Source organism: Mustela erminea, chromosome 20, assembly GCF_009829155.1.
Source record: "Mustela erminea isolate mMusErm1 chromosome 20, mMusErm1.Pri, whole genome shotgun sequence".
NCBI lineage: Eukaryota > Metazoa > Chordata > Mammalia > Carnivora > Mustelidae > Mustela > Mustela erminea.
Window position 1 is genome coordinate 31,164,658 of NC_045633.1, and position 15,540 is coordinate 31,180,197.

At 41.1% G+C, this 15,540-nt stretch overlaps 1 protein-coding gene across 1 annotated transcript in view; it reads left to right on the top strand.

The window, feature by feature from the left end:
• Window positions 1–15,540, top strand: part of LOC116581214 (cytochrome P450 3A12-like) — a 56,344-nt gene that overhangs the window by 3,977 nt on the left and 36,827 nt on the right. The window contains exons 2-6 of the mRNA XM_032328302.1: window positions 1,515–1,608; window positions 5,048–5,100; window positions 9,883–9,982; window positions 14,413–14,526; window positions 14,775–14,863. Coding sequence (XP_032184193.1) covers window positions 1,515–1,608; window positions 5,048–5,100; window positions 9,883–9,982; window positions 14,413–14,526; window positions 14,775–14,863 — 450 coding nt within the window. The remainder of the gene's footprint in view (window positions 1–1,514; window positions 1,609–5,047; window positions 5,101–9,882; window positions 9,983–14,412; window positions 14,527–14,774; window positions 14,864–15,540) is intronic.

The following is a 15,540-nucleotide window of genomic DNA, read 5'->3' on the forward strand; positions in this document are numbered from 1 at the left end:
TGAAGGTGGGATGAGGCCACTCCAGGTTCTGGCAGTTCCTGCATCCAATTGTTCTGGAGGAAGGATCCAAACACCCATCTGTTCCTGGCTGAGGTGTCTCTGCTGGTTCCTCAAACCCAGCTCCTCTCATGCAATTTTGGGGAATTATTTGATTATATAAGATTTGCTGGATTTGTACAGAGTATCTGGAACCTGTAGTGCCTTTAAGGCTAGCCTCCAGAGAAGAGGAGAAAAGGTCTTAATTCTAATCTTGGAATATGGTATTATTACTCATTTTATGTTGCATAACATGGTTCTGCTGTCGACTAGAGGTATCTGGACTTTGGAAGGCCCCTTATCAGTCAGCTTAAACACCTACAGGCCCTGTTGAGCCATTTCTTCCTAACATTATTTTGTAGCACACTTTCCTAATTTGCCTCTATGGGTTTAGCTTTGTAGGCCTAGCAAGCTATGATTAAAATGGTTTCTGGCAGCTTCTTCCCTCAACCTGTCTTCTTCCTCCGCTCTGCCATCTCTCAGCAATACGTAAGTGTAAGTCTTGCAAGGATCCAGAAAACTAATTGTGGGATTCCACACATGACCCATGAAAGATGATTGTAGACAAGCCTGCTGTAGGGTATACAATCCATAATGGGTTTCTGAGACAGCTGATGCACAGAGTCAGTAAATGAACTGCTTTGTGAGCGACCATCTTGAAAAAAAAAATAGTGTATCTGTTGATACACTGGTTGAAGGACCATATGCCATAAGGGGAAGAATGGTTTGGAAACATATTGTTTCCTTGCTGATTCTTTTATATGGTATTATTTAGGGCACCTATAGGTCAGTTCTCTTCTCTGCAGCTCAAGAGAACCAGAGTGCCTGACAACAGAGACTTGGGTGGAGCTGAAAGCATCTCACTTTTCAATGAGCCCAGTGGAGCCTTGGAAACATTGTATAGAAATGAGAAAACTTGTTCAAGGTGTCTCAATGAAGATAGATTTAAGAAGGACCAGATCTCACACAGTGATAGGTCCTGCAAGGAAGGGAAAACACAAAAGTTTCTGAGCAAACTGCAACACACTTTCATGGTAGGTTCTCACAAACCCTCTATTATTGAGTGGATATAATTAAACAAAATCTCATTATCGGAACAGAAAGAAATTTTTCTTCTCCATAGAGAAAGTTATGGAAGAGTCATTTACTAAATAGGCATGAGTGAATTTTCTGGAAGAAATCAGCACGAGCCTTGAAGGAGCACTCAAGTGTGGAAACACTTATCAAGTCTTCACTTTAGGATTGGGACCGTGAAGATTTCAGCTGCTCTTACCCAATCATCATTATGTTTTGTAGGGCTTACAGTGGAGGTGGGAAAGGAGATGATGAATCAATATATTTATTGCCCTTGGAATTGCTCTTATTCTTGCCTATATGTTACCTCCCTCCCTTGCCTGCCCAGCTCTGTGTTAGTGACTGGCCAGCCTCAGCACTTATTCCACCATTCCTGTGACCTGGCTTTCTCTTTCACTTCATAGATATGGGACCTCCACACATGGACTTTTTAAGAAGCTGGGAATTCCTGGGCCAAAACCTCTGCCTTTTGTGGGAACTGCTCTTGCCTACCGTAAGGTGAGTGTTGTTTGAGCTCCCTCTTTTGCATCTTATATTTGCTAATCCTAGCTTAACTCCATAGTGAATACTCTCCTCCTTAGGAGAAGTACTTAGGTTTCAGACTTCCCAGAAGTGGTGTCACAGGCACCACCTAGCATATGGCCCTATTCTCTGCTGTTTGGAGCCTCAGAGTTTGCCTCAGTGGGTAGCCCAGCTCTCTGGCTGCTTCAACCAAGGACTTACTGTTCTAGCTTGTGAGCATTGAGAAGAAGCTTTTATTTCTGGCAGGTGCAGATTCCCAGGAAGGCACCACCATACTTGGTATGAAGAGAAAAGTATCAAGAGGGTCCATGCTAGTGGTCCATTAAGCTGTGTATGCTAGAGTCAGACTTTTCTGTTCATCATACAAGCTCTGGGCAACATTTTGTTTTGCTGAATAGCTCTGGAACTTTGTTTTATTGGGCAGCCCAAATTCACCTTTGGGGATGTGCACACACTTGAACCATCTCAAGAATTGCCAACCCCTGATTCTTCTCCTACCCACTTAAGCCCCCATGTTGCATCACCCCTTCCTCATATCAGAGAGATCATATGATAGTTGTCTTTCTCTGCTTGACTTATTTCGTTAAGCACCTGTACCCCTGGGGATAAAAATACATGTTTATAAAAAATAAAAAATTAAAAAAAAAAAACAATTGCCAACCCCTGCAGTTATTTCTAAACTCTAACTCACCCATTGCTAATGGTGACATCTCTGGGGATTTGAGCAGTTGACCCAGAGCTTTCTGCTTTACTTCTCTACCTTCTTTGTTGGTACCTTTTGGGTGAGTTGAGCAGAGAGGAAGTTTTGCTGAGGGGAGATGGTGCTTGTCTATTGACTTCGTGTTTTAACATTTTTTTTCTTTTTTTTTTTAAATTAAATTTATTTATTTTTAGCATAACAGTATTCATTATTTTTGCACCACACCCAGTGCACCATGCAATCCGGGCCCTCTATAACACCCACCACCTGGTACCCCGACCTCTCACCCCCCCGCTACTTCAAACCCCTCAGATTGTTTTTCAGAGTCCATAGTCTCTCATGGTTCACCTCTTCTTCCAATTTCCCCCAAGTCCCTTCTCTGCTCTAACTCCCCATGTCATCCATGCTATTTGTTATACTCCACAAATAAGTGAAACCATATGATAATTGACTCTCTCTGCTTGACTTATTTCACTCAGCATAATCTCTTCCAGTCCCATCCATGTTGCTACAAAAGTTGGGGATTCATCCTTTCTGATGGAGGCATAATACTCCATAGTGTATATGGACCACATCTTCCTTATCCAGTCGTCTGTTGAAGGGCATCTTGGTTCTTTCCACAGTTGGGCCACCGTGGCCATTGCTGCTATAAACATTGGGGTACAGATGGCCCTTCTTTTCACTACATCTGTATCTTTGGGGTAAATACCCAGTAGTGCAATTGCAGGGTCATAGGGAAGTTCTTTTTTTTAATTTCTTGAGGAATGTCCACACTGTTCTCCAAAGAGGCTGCACCAACTTGCATTCCCACCAACAGTGTAAGAGGGTTCCCCTTTCTCCACATACCCTCCAAGACATGTTGTTTCCTGTCTTGCTAATTTTGGCCATTCTAAATGGTGTAAGGTGATATCTCAATGTGCTTTTAATTTGAATCTCCCTGAGGGCTAGTGATGATGAACATTTTTTCATGTGTCTGATAGCCATTTGTATGTCTTCATTGGAAAAGTGTCTGTTCATATCTTCTGCCCATTTTTTGATATGATTGCCTGTTTTGTGTGTGTTGAGTTTGAGGAGTTCATTATAGATCCTGGATATCAACCTTTTGTCTGTACTGTCATTTGCAAATATCTTCTCCCATTCCGTGGGTTGCCTCTTTGTTTTCTTGACTGTTTCCTTTGCTGTGCAGAAACTTTTGATTTTGATGAAGTCCCAAAAGTTCATCTTCGCTTTTGTTTCCTTTGCCTTTGGAGACATATCTTGAAAGAAGTTGCTGTGGCTGATATCGAAGAGATTACTGCCTATGTTCTCCTCTAGGATTCTGATGGATTCCTGTCTCACGTTGAGGCCTTTTATCCATTTTGAGTTTATCTTTGTGTATGGTGTAAGAGAATGGTCGAATTTCATTCTTCTACATATAGCTGCCCAGTTTTCCCAGCACCATTTATTGAAGAGACCGTCTTTTTTCCACTGTATATTTTTAGCTGTTTTGTCGAAGATTAATTGACCATAGAATTGAGGGTCCAACATTTGAAGAGGTGTGTGTATGCATGTGCTGTTTTTCACACAAAGTAGAACCATGCATACAAAATCACTAGAAAAGAGATGCTTTGACAAAATTATTAAGAAATTAATGTACTTAATGGGATGTACTAGCAGAAACACAGACTGATATTGATGGAGCCATTGTGGCTCATGTAGCTCCTACACCTCATGTGAGACACTGCCCCTGAAGGTTAGGAGCTCATATCAGAGGGTGAGCTGACTAAGTCTCATGTGCAGGCTGCTTTCTGCTGTGGAGTTCCTTTCCGCCAGGGCTGCGGCTTGTTTCTCAGATCCCACTTCTCCCCACCGAGACCCTCATTGCCCAATATCATCTAATACCTTCCTGGACTTTTTCCTCTCTGAAAAAGCAGTAATTCCTTCCCACCTTTCTCAGATCAACTCCTTAGTACCAGCACCCCAAGATCCACATTTCTGGGACCCTGTTTTGCATGATTAGAACATCAAAATCACAGCTGAAACTTAGGGACAGGAAGTTTTATTGTTTTTTCTCAAGTGACAAAACTAAAAACTCCTATCAAGTGTTCTAATTTGTTCTCCCCCTTGTGGAGTGGTGGCCTGGTCCCCTCTTTCTGTGTGGAGCTGCATGAGTGAGGCTGCCTTATCATTCTTTCACTCATCTCTCACTTTCTCACTCAACAAACGTGTTTAGAGTTATGTAAATTTGCTAGATGAAAAGAGGTCACTGGTGTCTTAATTTCCTAAATCCATTGGAATTTTAGTTGGGCTTTTGAGATCAATGAACAGGTTGCTGACGGGGGGTTCATTGTGTGCAGGCCACACCGACTTTCCCTCAGCTCTTGTTTTTCCCATGTGGCTCTGAGGTAATAATTCAGAGGGTTCTGAGGTTTAGCGACAACACATGCACAAGCCAAACATGCCAGAAATACAGAGGTTCTGTAGCCTTGACAGACAGGGTGAATTGTTCAGTATCTGCCATACTTGGAGGGGATTCAAGAGGGACTTGAATTTCTCCATTTCAATATCCTCTTGTTTTCTCTCCTTTCCAGTAAGACATCTGTGAATAAGAGCTTCCCTCTCACTGCCAGAGAGAGGTAGTAAGCTGCATTTCATGTGGTCTGGGTCATTTTTGTCCCTGTTGGAGGTAGGACTCAGTACATTTACATTAGTAATATGTTTTGTTTCTTCTTGCAGGGTTTTTCTGTTTTTGACGAGACATGTTTTAGAAAGTATGGAAGAATGTGGGGGTGAGTATTCTGGAAAATTTCATTGGATAGGCTTATTATGATGAAGCCCTCATGTTGTGAACAGTCTCTATTGAGAGCCCTTTGGGATAAAGCCTGCTGTAGTAAAGCTTCTGGAACCTCTGATTCCTGGGATCCCATGTGTCACCAGGTGTGCAGGTCTAAGTATGAATTGGACCTGGAGAGGTATATGGGGTGCTGGGCCACTCACAGCCAGTGTTGTACCCCTCTGTACCTCCTGATCTTCTGTGTTCATGTCCTCAGAAACCAGAGGACTCTGCTGAGTTGCTTTAGCACATAAGCAATATGGTGGCATAGAAAGAACCCAGATCTCTGGATAACCAGTGGTTCAGCTCCACTGCCCCTTCCCACATTCAGTCCTGGTCAGCTCTGGATGGAGCCTGTCTTATATCATGGACCTTAGTTTTCCAAAAGTACATGGTTCTTATGGTTGACTGTGGATAAGAACCACATGGGAGAGCTTGTTAAAAAGGCAGATTCTTTGTTTCCATCCCCTAGAATGCTGAATCTGGAGGATATGGGGTCTGTCCCAAGAATCTGAATTTAATTAGTAGTGGAAGCAATGTTAGGACTGGGTGAGACCATAAATATAAAGCATTATCACATATCATCATGGGGGAGGGAAGGAAAAACTGATGGGAAGAAATCAGAGAGCGAACCAAACCATGAGACTGTTGACTCCGGGAAACAATCTGAAGGCTGTGGAAAGGGAGGTGGTTGGGGGGATGAGGTAACTGGATGATGGGCATTAAGGAGTGCAAGTGATGTGATGAGCACTGGGTGTTATATGCAACTAATGTATCATTGAACGTTATACCAAAAACTAATGATGTACTATATGTTGGCTAATTGGATTAAAAAAAAAAAGCTATGGTGAAAGACATCTCATAAAAAAAAAAGGTTACCCAAAAGCATTGTCCCTTGTCCACCCACATGTTTCTGAAGAAACATGATGGGACAAGGGGAATCATCCAAGAAATATGATCAGGCTGCTGGGAGAGCAGACCTGAGTGCCACCTCAGTAACTGCTATCACTGCTTTAACACTAAATATACCCAACCCCCACTACAACCTTCTGAGTTTTAGAATACTTTTTGGAGATGGTGTAGTGGTTAGTGTAGTGGTCTTATCCATTCTTAGATGTGATCACGAAACCATTTGAAAATCCTTTATGACGTCAAGGAAAGAATAGGGGACTTGTGGAAAATCTTTCAGTTTGTTCTAGTAAATGCAAATGCAGTTTGTTCTAATAAATAGTGGAAACAAAATAAATTTTACTTATTTATGGTATAATTAAGCTTAAAGTAAACCTCATGCTGGTGACAGATTCCCATTAACAGGCCATACTGACAATCAAGTCAGGCTGGATAAGAAGATGTGGTATATATATGCAATGGAATACTCTGCAGCCATCAAGAATACCCAGCTTTTGTAGCAACATGGACAGGACTGGAAGAGATTATGCTGAGTGAAATAAGTCAAGCAGAGAGAGTCAATTATCATATGGTTTCACTTATTTGTGGAGTGTAACAAATAGCATGGAGGACAAGGGGAAATGGAGAGGAGAAGGGAGTTGGGGGAAATTGGAAGGGGAGGTGAACTATGAGAGACTATGGACTCTGAAAAACAATCTGAGGGCTTTGAAGGGGCGAGGGGGGGTGGGAAGTTGGGGGAATCAGGTGGTGGGTATTATAAAGGGCACGGATTGCAAGGAGCACTGGGTGTGGTGTAAAAACAATGAATACTGTTACGCTGAAAAGAAGTAAAAAAAAAAAATTAAAACACACACACATACACACACACACACACCCAAATCTTGCTGTTTACAATGACATGGATGGAACTAAAGGGTATTATGCTAAGTGAAGTAAGTCAACCAGAGAAAGACAATTATCATATGATCTCTCTGGTACGAGGAATTTGAGAGGCAGGGTGGGGTTGGCGTTGTGGGGGGAAGGGAGGGAAAAAATGAAACAAAATGGGACCAAGGAGGGAGACAAAGTATAAGAGATTATTCATCTCAAGAAACAATCAGGGTTGCTGAGGGGTGGGGGCGGGAGGGATAGGGTGGCTGGGTTATGGACATTGGGGAGGGCATGTGCTGTGGTGAGCGTTGTGAATTGTGTAAGACTGATGATTCACCTGAAGCAAATAATACATTAAATGTTATATGTTATGTTTTTTTAAAAAAAGGATGGATCACATATAAAGAGTCAGCTTTGTGTGAGACATGTGCAAAAGTGGGCATGGCCTGCTGCTTAAGGATGTCACATGAAGCCCAAGGAATTCACACCTGGGACTCACATATAAGAATAAATATAAGTAATAAAAGGAAATATATTCAAAATGAGTTATACTTTTCTGTATTTATTTTTCCTCTTTTCTTTTGTTTGAAAAATTTCTGACGTAATGCTGTCAAGGATCTCTCTCCATATTAAAAATAATACTTCCTTTTGAATGTAACTGGGAAGCATATTTTAGTAAATAGGGCAAAGAAATAATTCCTAATTTAACCATCACTTCTTGAGCATTCCAAGTCTTTTCATTTGCAGACCCATCTTCCATATATGTGGTCAGTGTATGTACAATTTTCATTTAATATTCTCTCTAATGTCTTTCATGTTTGAACTATCTTCAAAATTAGAATGTTTAGTTACTGGGTAGATGGATTCTCCATTTTTTTGGTTCCTAGATAATTTACTTACCTTCAGTTATTTACCACCCTCATTTCCTTTTTGTTAAATTATTAAATTAAATTAGATAAATTATTTTAAATGCTTGACATACTTCTAAAATGTTTACAATAATTTTTTTTATTTTTATTGTTAGTCACCATACAATATGTCATTAGTTGTTGATGTAGTGCTCCATGATTCATTGTTTGTGTATAACACCTGGTGCCCATGCAATACTTGCCCCCCTTAATATCCATCACCAGGCCAACTTATCTCCTCCCCTTTCTAAAATCCTGTTTGTTTCTCAGAATCCACAGACTCTCATGGTTCATCTCCCCCTCCCATTTCCTCCCTTCATTTTTCCCTCTCTTCTCCTAAAGTCCTCCATGTTATTCCTTATGTTCCACAAGTAAGTGAAACCATGTGATAATTGCCTTTCTCTGTTTGACTTATTTCACTCAGCATAATCTCCTCCAGTCCCATCCATGTTGATGCAAAAGTTGGGTATTCATCCTGATGGCTGAGAATATTCCATTGTATATATGAACTACCTGTTACTTTTTTATTAACATACAATGTATTATTAGCCCCAGGGGTACAGGTCTGTGAATCACCAGTTTTACACACTTCACAGCACTCATCCTAGCACATACCTTCCCCAATGTCCATAATCCCACCACCCTTTTCCTACCCCTCTCCCCCAGCAACCCTCAGTTTGTTTTGTGAGATTGAGTCTCTTATGGTTTGTCTCCCTCCCAATCCCATCTTGTTTAATTTATTCTTTTACCACCCCCAAACCCCCCACATTGCATCTCCACTTCCTCATATCAGGGAGATCATATGATAGCTGCCTATCTCTGCTTGACTTATTTCACTAAGCATAATACACTCTAGTTCCATCCACATCGTCACAAATGAACCACATTTTCTTTATCCACTAGTCTGTTAAACGGCATCTCTGCTCTTTCTACAGTTTGGCTATTGTAGACATTGCTGCTATGAACATATAAAAAATTATGGAGAATGGTCCAGGAAATATCGATATACAAATCTAACCTTAATAATTGTTCTAATGTTTTTTTCTAACCATGATCTCAGAGAATGGATTAGGTATGATCAGGATAAAAGTCTGCTTCCAATGAAGACATACAGATGACTATCAGACACATGAAAAAATGTTCATCATCACTAGCCATCAGGGAGATTCAAATTAAAACCACATTGAGATACCACCTTACACCAGTTAGAATGGCCAAAATTAGCAAGACAGGAAACAACATGTGTTGGAGAGGATGTGGAAAAAGGGGAACCCTCTTCCACTGTTGGTGGGAATGCAAGTTGGTGCAGCCAGTTTGGAGAACAGTGTGGAGATTCCTCAAGAAATTAAAAATAGAACTTCCCTATGACCCTGCCATTGCACTCCTGGGTATTTACCCCAAAGATACAGATGTAGTGAAAAGAAGGGCCATCTGTACCCCAATGTTTATAGCAGCAATGGCCACAGTCGCCAGACTGTGGAAAGAACCAAGATGCCCTTCAATGGATGAATGGATAAGGAAGATGTGGTCCATATACACTATGGAGTATTATGCCTCCATCAGAAAGGATGAATCCCCAACTTTTGTAGCAACATGGACGGGACTCGAAGAGATTATGCTGAGTGAAATAAGTCAAGCAGAGAGAGTCAATTTTCATATGGTTTCACTTATTTGTGGAGCATAAGAAATAACGTGGAGGACATAAGGAGATGGAGAGGAGATGGGAGTTGAGGGAAATTGGAAGGGGAGGTGAACCATGAGAGACTATGGATTCTGAAAACCAATCTGAGGGTTTTGAAGGGGCGGGTGGTGGGAGGTTGGGGGAGCCAGGTGGTGGGTATTAAGGAGGGCACATATTGCATGGAGCACTGGGTGTGACACAAAAACAATGAATTCTGTTATGCTGAAAAGAAATTAAAAAAAAAAAACAATAAATAAATAAATAAATAAAAGTAAAGCTCTTTATATTAAAAAAAAAGTCTACTTCCAGGCATGACTGCACTGTAGAAACTGTCAGGTTAAGTATAATCAGGTCTGTTTTCCCCACACAGGTTTTATGATGGGCGACAGCCTGTGCTGGCTATCACAGATACGGACATGATCAAGACAGTACTAGTGAAAGAATGTTATTCTGTCTTCACAAACCGGCGGGTAGGCATGGATGTATTTTAAATTTGCATAGTTAAATATAAAACTTTTATTTTAAAATAAGAATAGATTCACAGGAAGTTGTCACAGGAGGTCCCATGTCATGAAACCTTCAGGCCATTTCCTTTATGGTAATATCCTGCATAACCATAGTACAGTGTCCAAGCTGAATTTGACATTTGTTCTAGTCACAGAACTTAGATTTCAACAGTTTTATATGCACTCATATTTGCCATCCTGTTTTTTTTCCATTTTTTTTTTATTATGTTATGTTAGTTAGAGGCACCGACAGAATGGGAGAAAATATTTGCAAAGGACATTACAGATAAAGGGCTGGTATCCAAGATCTATAAGAAGTTAGTTGTAGTTTTTAAAATTATTTGTGTTTTAAGCTTTTACTAGAGACATAAGTAATTTTTACATCACCAGTACAATATCACTATGTTCTGAATTTAGACATTTGTATTTACCAACGAGATTTATAATTTCATGTGATTTCATGTTACTAGTAACAGCCCTTTTGTTTTTTCAGCTTGAAGAACTCCTTAATATTTCTTGTAAGGCAGGCTTAGTGGTAATGAATTCTGTCCACACTTTTTTGGTCTGGAAATGTCTTTTTCTCTCTCATTTCTGAAAGCCTTGTTTTTCTGGGTAAAGTATTCTTTGTTGGTATTTTTAATAGCATTTCAAATAAATCACCTACTGTCTTCTGTCTTTCATGATTTCCACTGAGGATTCCACTGGTAGTCGCATGGTGTTTCCTTGGATGTGATGAACTCCTTTTCTCTTGCTGCTTTCAAGATTTTGGGGGGGTTTAATTTTTTTTTATAATTTTTTATTTTTTATAAACATATATTTTTATCCCCAGGGGTACAGGTCTGTGAATCACCAAGTTTACACACTTCACAGCACTCACCAAAGCACATACCCTCTTGGGGGGGGTTAATTTTTGACAGTTTTATTATAATGTCTCTTGGAGAAGTCCTTTTCAGATTCAATCTTATTGGGGACTTTAAGCCTCATGACCCAAGATTTCCATACATTTCTCTACGTTTGAGAAGATTTCAGCCATTGTTTCTTTCAGTAAGGTTTCTGCCCACTTCTCTCCTCGCCTGCTGGGACTCCCATAATGTGAATGTTGTTTCACTTGATGGTGTCCTGTAAGTCCTGTAGGCTTTTCCCCGAATTCTTTTCATTTTTGTTCCCCACTCTGACTGGATAGTTTAAAATAATCCAGGAGGGCATGGTTAGTTCATGCATTAGGGGGCCACACCTTGAGCAACTGCATGATCCTTGGCAACAAGAGCAGAGGAGGGTTCTTTGTGTCTGTGGTAGCTGTTGGGGTCTTCAGCAGCACCACCAGATCCAGTGACAGGAGACTGGAGAAGGACAATAATGGCCAGAGTTGGTGCTATGCACACACTCATCTGGAGGGCTGAAAGCAGGCTCATGCCCCAAAGAGCTAGGCCAGTGGTGGGGGCTGTACCAACTGTGGGCGCACAGGTAGCTTTGAGTTCCTGAGCTATCTGTGTGCACTCACATGGCTTCAGGGCTATCCAGTATGGCATGCCCAGCAGTGGGGCTCGTAACTAGAGGTCAGGCTGGCAGTGTGTAGGTGTGCATCTTCAGGGTTAGCTGTGGTCTCATGTGTCAGTGCAGTCCAGCGACAGGAGTCAGGCCTGGCCTCAGGCCCAGAAACTGCTGGGGCTTGGGCTGGTGTTGTCCATATGCCCAGTCATAGAAGCCATAGAGGTGTAGATTTGGAGATCACAGTGTTGGTGGTGGCACTGGCTGAGGCAACTCGTGTGAGTGCAGATGGGACATAGCAGGACTCTGGGACCTTGAGTCTACAAGTGTGAAAACCTCTGGGACTATCAGCAGCAAAATCTTAGAGGGTACACAGTGCTGGGCTGGCTGTTTGCCTCAGCAGCAAAGCCTGCTGGAGACTTCTGCAGAGCAGGACACAGAGAAGCATGGTCACTCCTTCCACTTGACTGATACTGGTAGTCCTGTCCTTCTTTGTTCCTAGCTGTGACCACCTGTGTCAGATATGCCAGTCTTTGGGAGGTTTGAAACCAAAACAGGTAATTTGTGCCATGCCCTGAAGGGCTGGGGCTAATGGTCGCTTACCCTTCTGCTGTTCCCCAGGAAGGGGAACTATCTTAGGTCAGAGAGGGTCCTCTTAGTGCTGAGCAGTGCTGACCTGGGTCATGGGTGATGCAGGCAAAATGAAGCTCTTCTCCCTACTTTTCTTGTACAATTATTCTCAGGAGTTTTGCTCCACTGTGTTGTTGAAGCTTCTTAAATGGACTCCTAAGCCCTTGAGCCTATTTTTGCTTTGTGGATAGCTGTCTGATTGTTGTTGTTTGTGGGGTGTTAGAGGCTAAAGTGTCCTGTTTCATCGTCTTAGGGATATAACATCAGTCTTTCCTCACTGGGGTGATGTGATGTTAGGTGTAAGGTTTTTAGATGCTTGTTATTAAGTTGAGGAACTTTCTGTCTCTTCTTAATTTGTGAGTTTTTATTGTGAAATGGTGTTGAAGGTATCCATCTCAATTTTTATTTTCATTTTATTGTAATTAAAAATTTTGGAGGGGTGGATGTCTGGGTGGCTCTGTTGGTTGAGCATCTGACTTTGGCTCATGTCATGATCCTGGGGTCCTGGGATCTAATTCTGCCTCAGGATTCTTGTTCAGTGGGGAGCCTGCTTTTCCCTCTGGCTGCTGCTCCCCTTACTTGTGCTGTCTTTCTCTCTCTCTCTCTCTCTCTCTCTGAAAAATAGATAAATCTTTAAAATTTTTTTAAATTTAAATTCAATTTAAGTAACATGTACTATATTATTAGTTTCAGAGGTAGAATTCAGTGATTCATCAGTTGCATACAATATCCTGTGCTCATTATATCAAGTGCTCTCCTTAATGCCCATCATCCTGTAACCTCATCCCCCACTTCCCTCCCCACCAGCAACTTTTAGTTTGTTCCCTATAGTTCCCTTTAGTTAAGAGTATCTTATGGTTTTCCTCCATCTCTGTTTTATTTTTCCTTCCCTTCTGATATGTTCATCTTTTTTTTTGACAGAGAAAGAGTAAGAGAGCACAAGCAGGGAAGAGAAGCAGAGGGAGTGGGAGAAGCAGCCTCCCCACTGAGCAGCGAGCTCGATGTGGGATTCAATCCCATGACCCTACGATCTTGACCTGAGCCACACATACACCCCTGTTATATTTTTTAAATTCCACATATTAGTGAGATCATATTGCATTTGTCTTTCTCTCACTGAATTATTTCTCTTAGTATCATACCCTCCAGTTCTATCCATGTCGTTGCAAATGGCAAGATTTCATTCTTTTGATGGCTAAGTAATATTCCATTGTGTGTGTATGTGCATGTATATATGTATGTATGTATGTGCATATATATGCAGACACATATGTCTATATATATACACACCAGGTCTTTGTTTTCCATTCATCTATCATGGACACCTGGGCTCTTTCTATATTTTGGCAATTGTGGACATTGTTGCTATAAATATTGGAGTGCTATAAACATTGGGATTCAAATCACTATGTTTGTATCCTTCTGATAAATGCCTAGTAGTCCAATAGCTGGGTTGTAGGGTTGCTCTATTTTTAAGTTTTTTGAAATATCTCCATACTGTTTCCAAACTGGCTACATCAGTTTGCATTTCCACCAACAATGGAAGAGGGTTCCCTTTCTTAGCATCCTTGCCAACATCTGTTGTTCCCTGAGTTGTTAACTTTAGCCATGGAGATATCCATGTTAAAACAAAATATATTTGGGAAAATGGAAGAAATATTCAAACTGGTTGGCTTGCTAGATGAAGAATAGAGTTATTTCTCTCATTTTTCCTTATGTTCTTTTGGGGAAAAACAGGGAAGAAATTTCCATGTTATTGTACCATTTTGTCACAAGAGCAAAGAGATTCCTAATCTTTTTACTGTTAACTACAATTTTTTTTTTTCAAATCACCATTTCAAGACATCCAGTTTTCAAGTTTCTCATGCTGTGGATATATGTAAAAGGTAGAACTGGTCTGAGGCAACATACAGTTTGCCAGGGCAACTGACTACAATTCTACTCTGCTCAGTTTAGGAGACTGTATTAGGTGTTAATCCTGTGTACTCCACTGGAGGAGTCGTTTCCCTTCCAAATTCCCTCATACGACATTTGCCCTGAAATGAAGGTGGAATATAAAGACTGGAAAGCACAGCAGGTGGCTGGATGTGTCCCCAGCCTTGCAAAAGGATAGACCTTTGGGATAAGAATCTGTTGATCACCTACATTGGGCCTACAATGAATTTGATAATCACAAAATATTTGTTGAATAATTTCTGCCTGTTTAACAAATTTTCCACAACCTTTGAGACCTCCAAAACTTATGTAGGGCAAATTGTGTTTTTCTTTGACTCTAGTCTTTTGGTCCAGTGGGATTTATGAAAAGTGCAATCTCTTTGTCTGAGGATGAAGAATGGAAGAGGATGCGAACATTGTTGTCCCCTACTTTCACTAGCGGAAAGCTCAAGGAGGTATGAAAAGAAGACGTTCAACTAGAGAGTAAGGAATACATCTGCAAGCAAGTAGGAAATACAATCATAGTCCATCTCTAAGGGGAAGCCTGTGGAATTTGGGCTTCATAAAAATGGCCTTTTAAATGTCCTATAAGAGACATGATAAGATTTGTTATTACAAATCACTGCTCCATGCTTGTGAGAGCCACATCATTCTAGGACTTGATTCTCAGATTTAACTTCAGGTGGTTGTATTTTGTGTGTAGATGTTCTCCATCATTGGCCAATATGGAGATGTGCTGGTGAAGAATGTGAGGAAGGAGGCCGAGAAAGGCAAGCCTATCAACTTGAAAGAGTAAGTAGGAGTGCAGCTGCTGGGATTCCAGCTCTGTCATGACATTTTACAGCTGCTGCCACAGAGCCAACTGCCACTGTTGAGTCACTCCAGTGAAGCAGCTGAAGTATGCATGTGGTGTTACAACTCCAGTGGGCCAGCCAGGAAGAGGTAGCTTACCTAAAAAGACAGGGCAGTCAGGAGAGAAAGGGTCTCTTTTAGTGTACATGAATCAGGATTAATTTATCTGCTTAACTGTCCCCTTGCATATTCCGGAAGACACCACTACATGCCTGAGAAAAAGAAACATGATTGTACCAAATCTTTGAGTGAGGAGGGTATGGTATGGTGGGAGGGGAAGGCACTTGGTACATATTGGTGGGCACTGGGGTGGGGCAGGAACATTAACATGTGGAACATGGAACAACTTCAGCCCCAGCTATCCTTCTTTCAATCTCAAAAGAAAGAAGTCCCTGTTCATGGGATGGGAGTGTGACTATCTATCTATCTATCTATCATCTATCTATCTATCTATCATCTATCTATCTATCCATCATCTATCTATTGGCTAATCTGGGATATATTTTAATTATGCAGGATGAACTGATGTACATAGGGTCTGTCTAGGAAAAATAGTGGCATATAATCACTTGTCTATGGAATCTCCTAAATCAATTTTGGTGTGATTTAACATATAT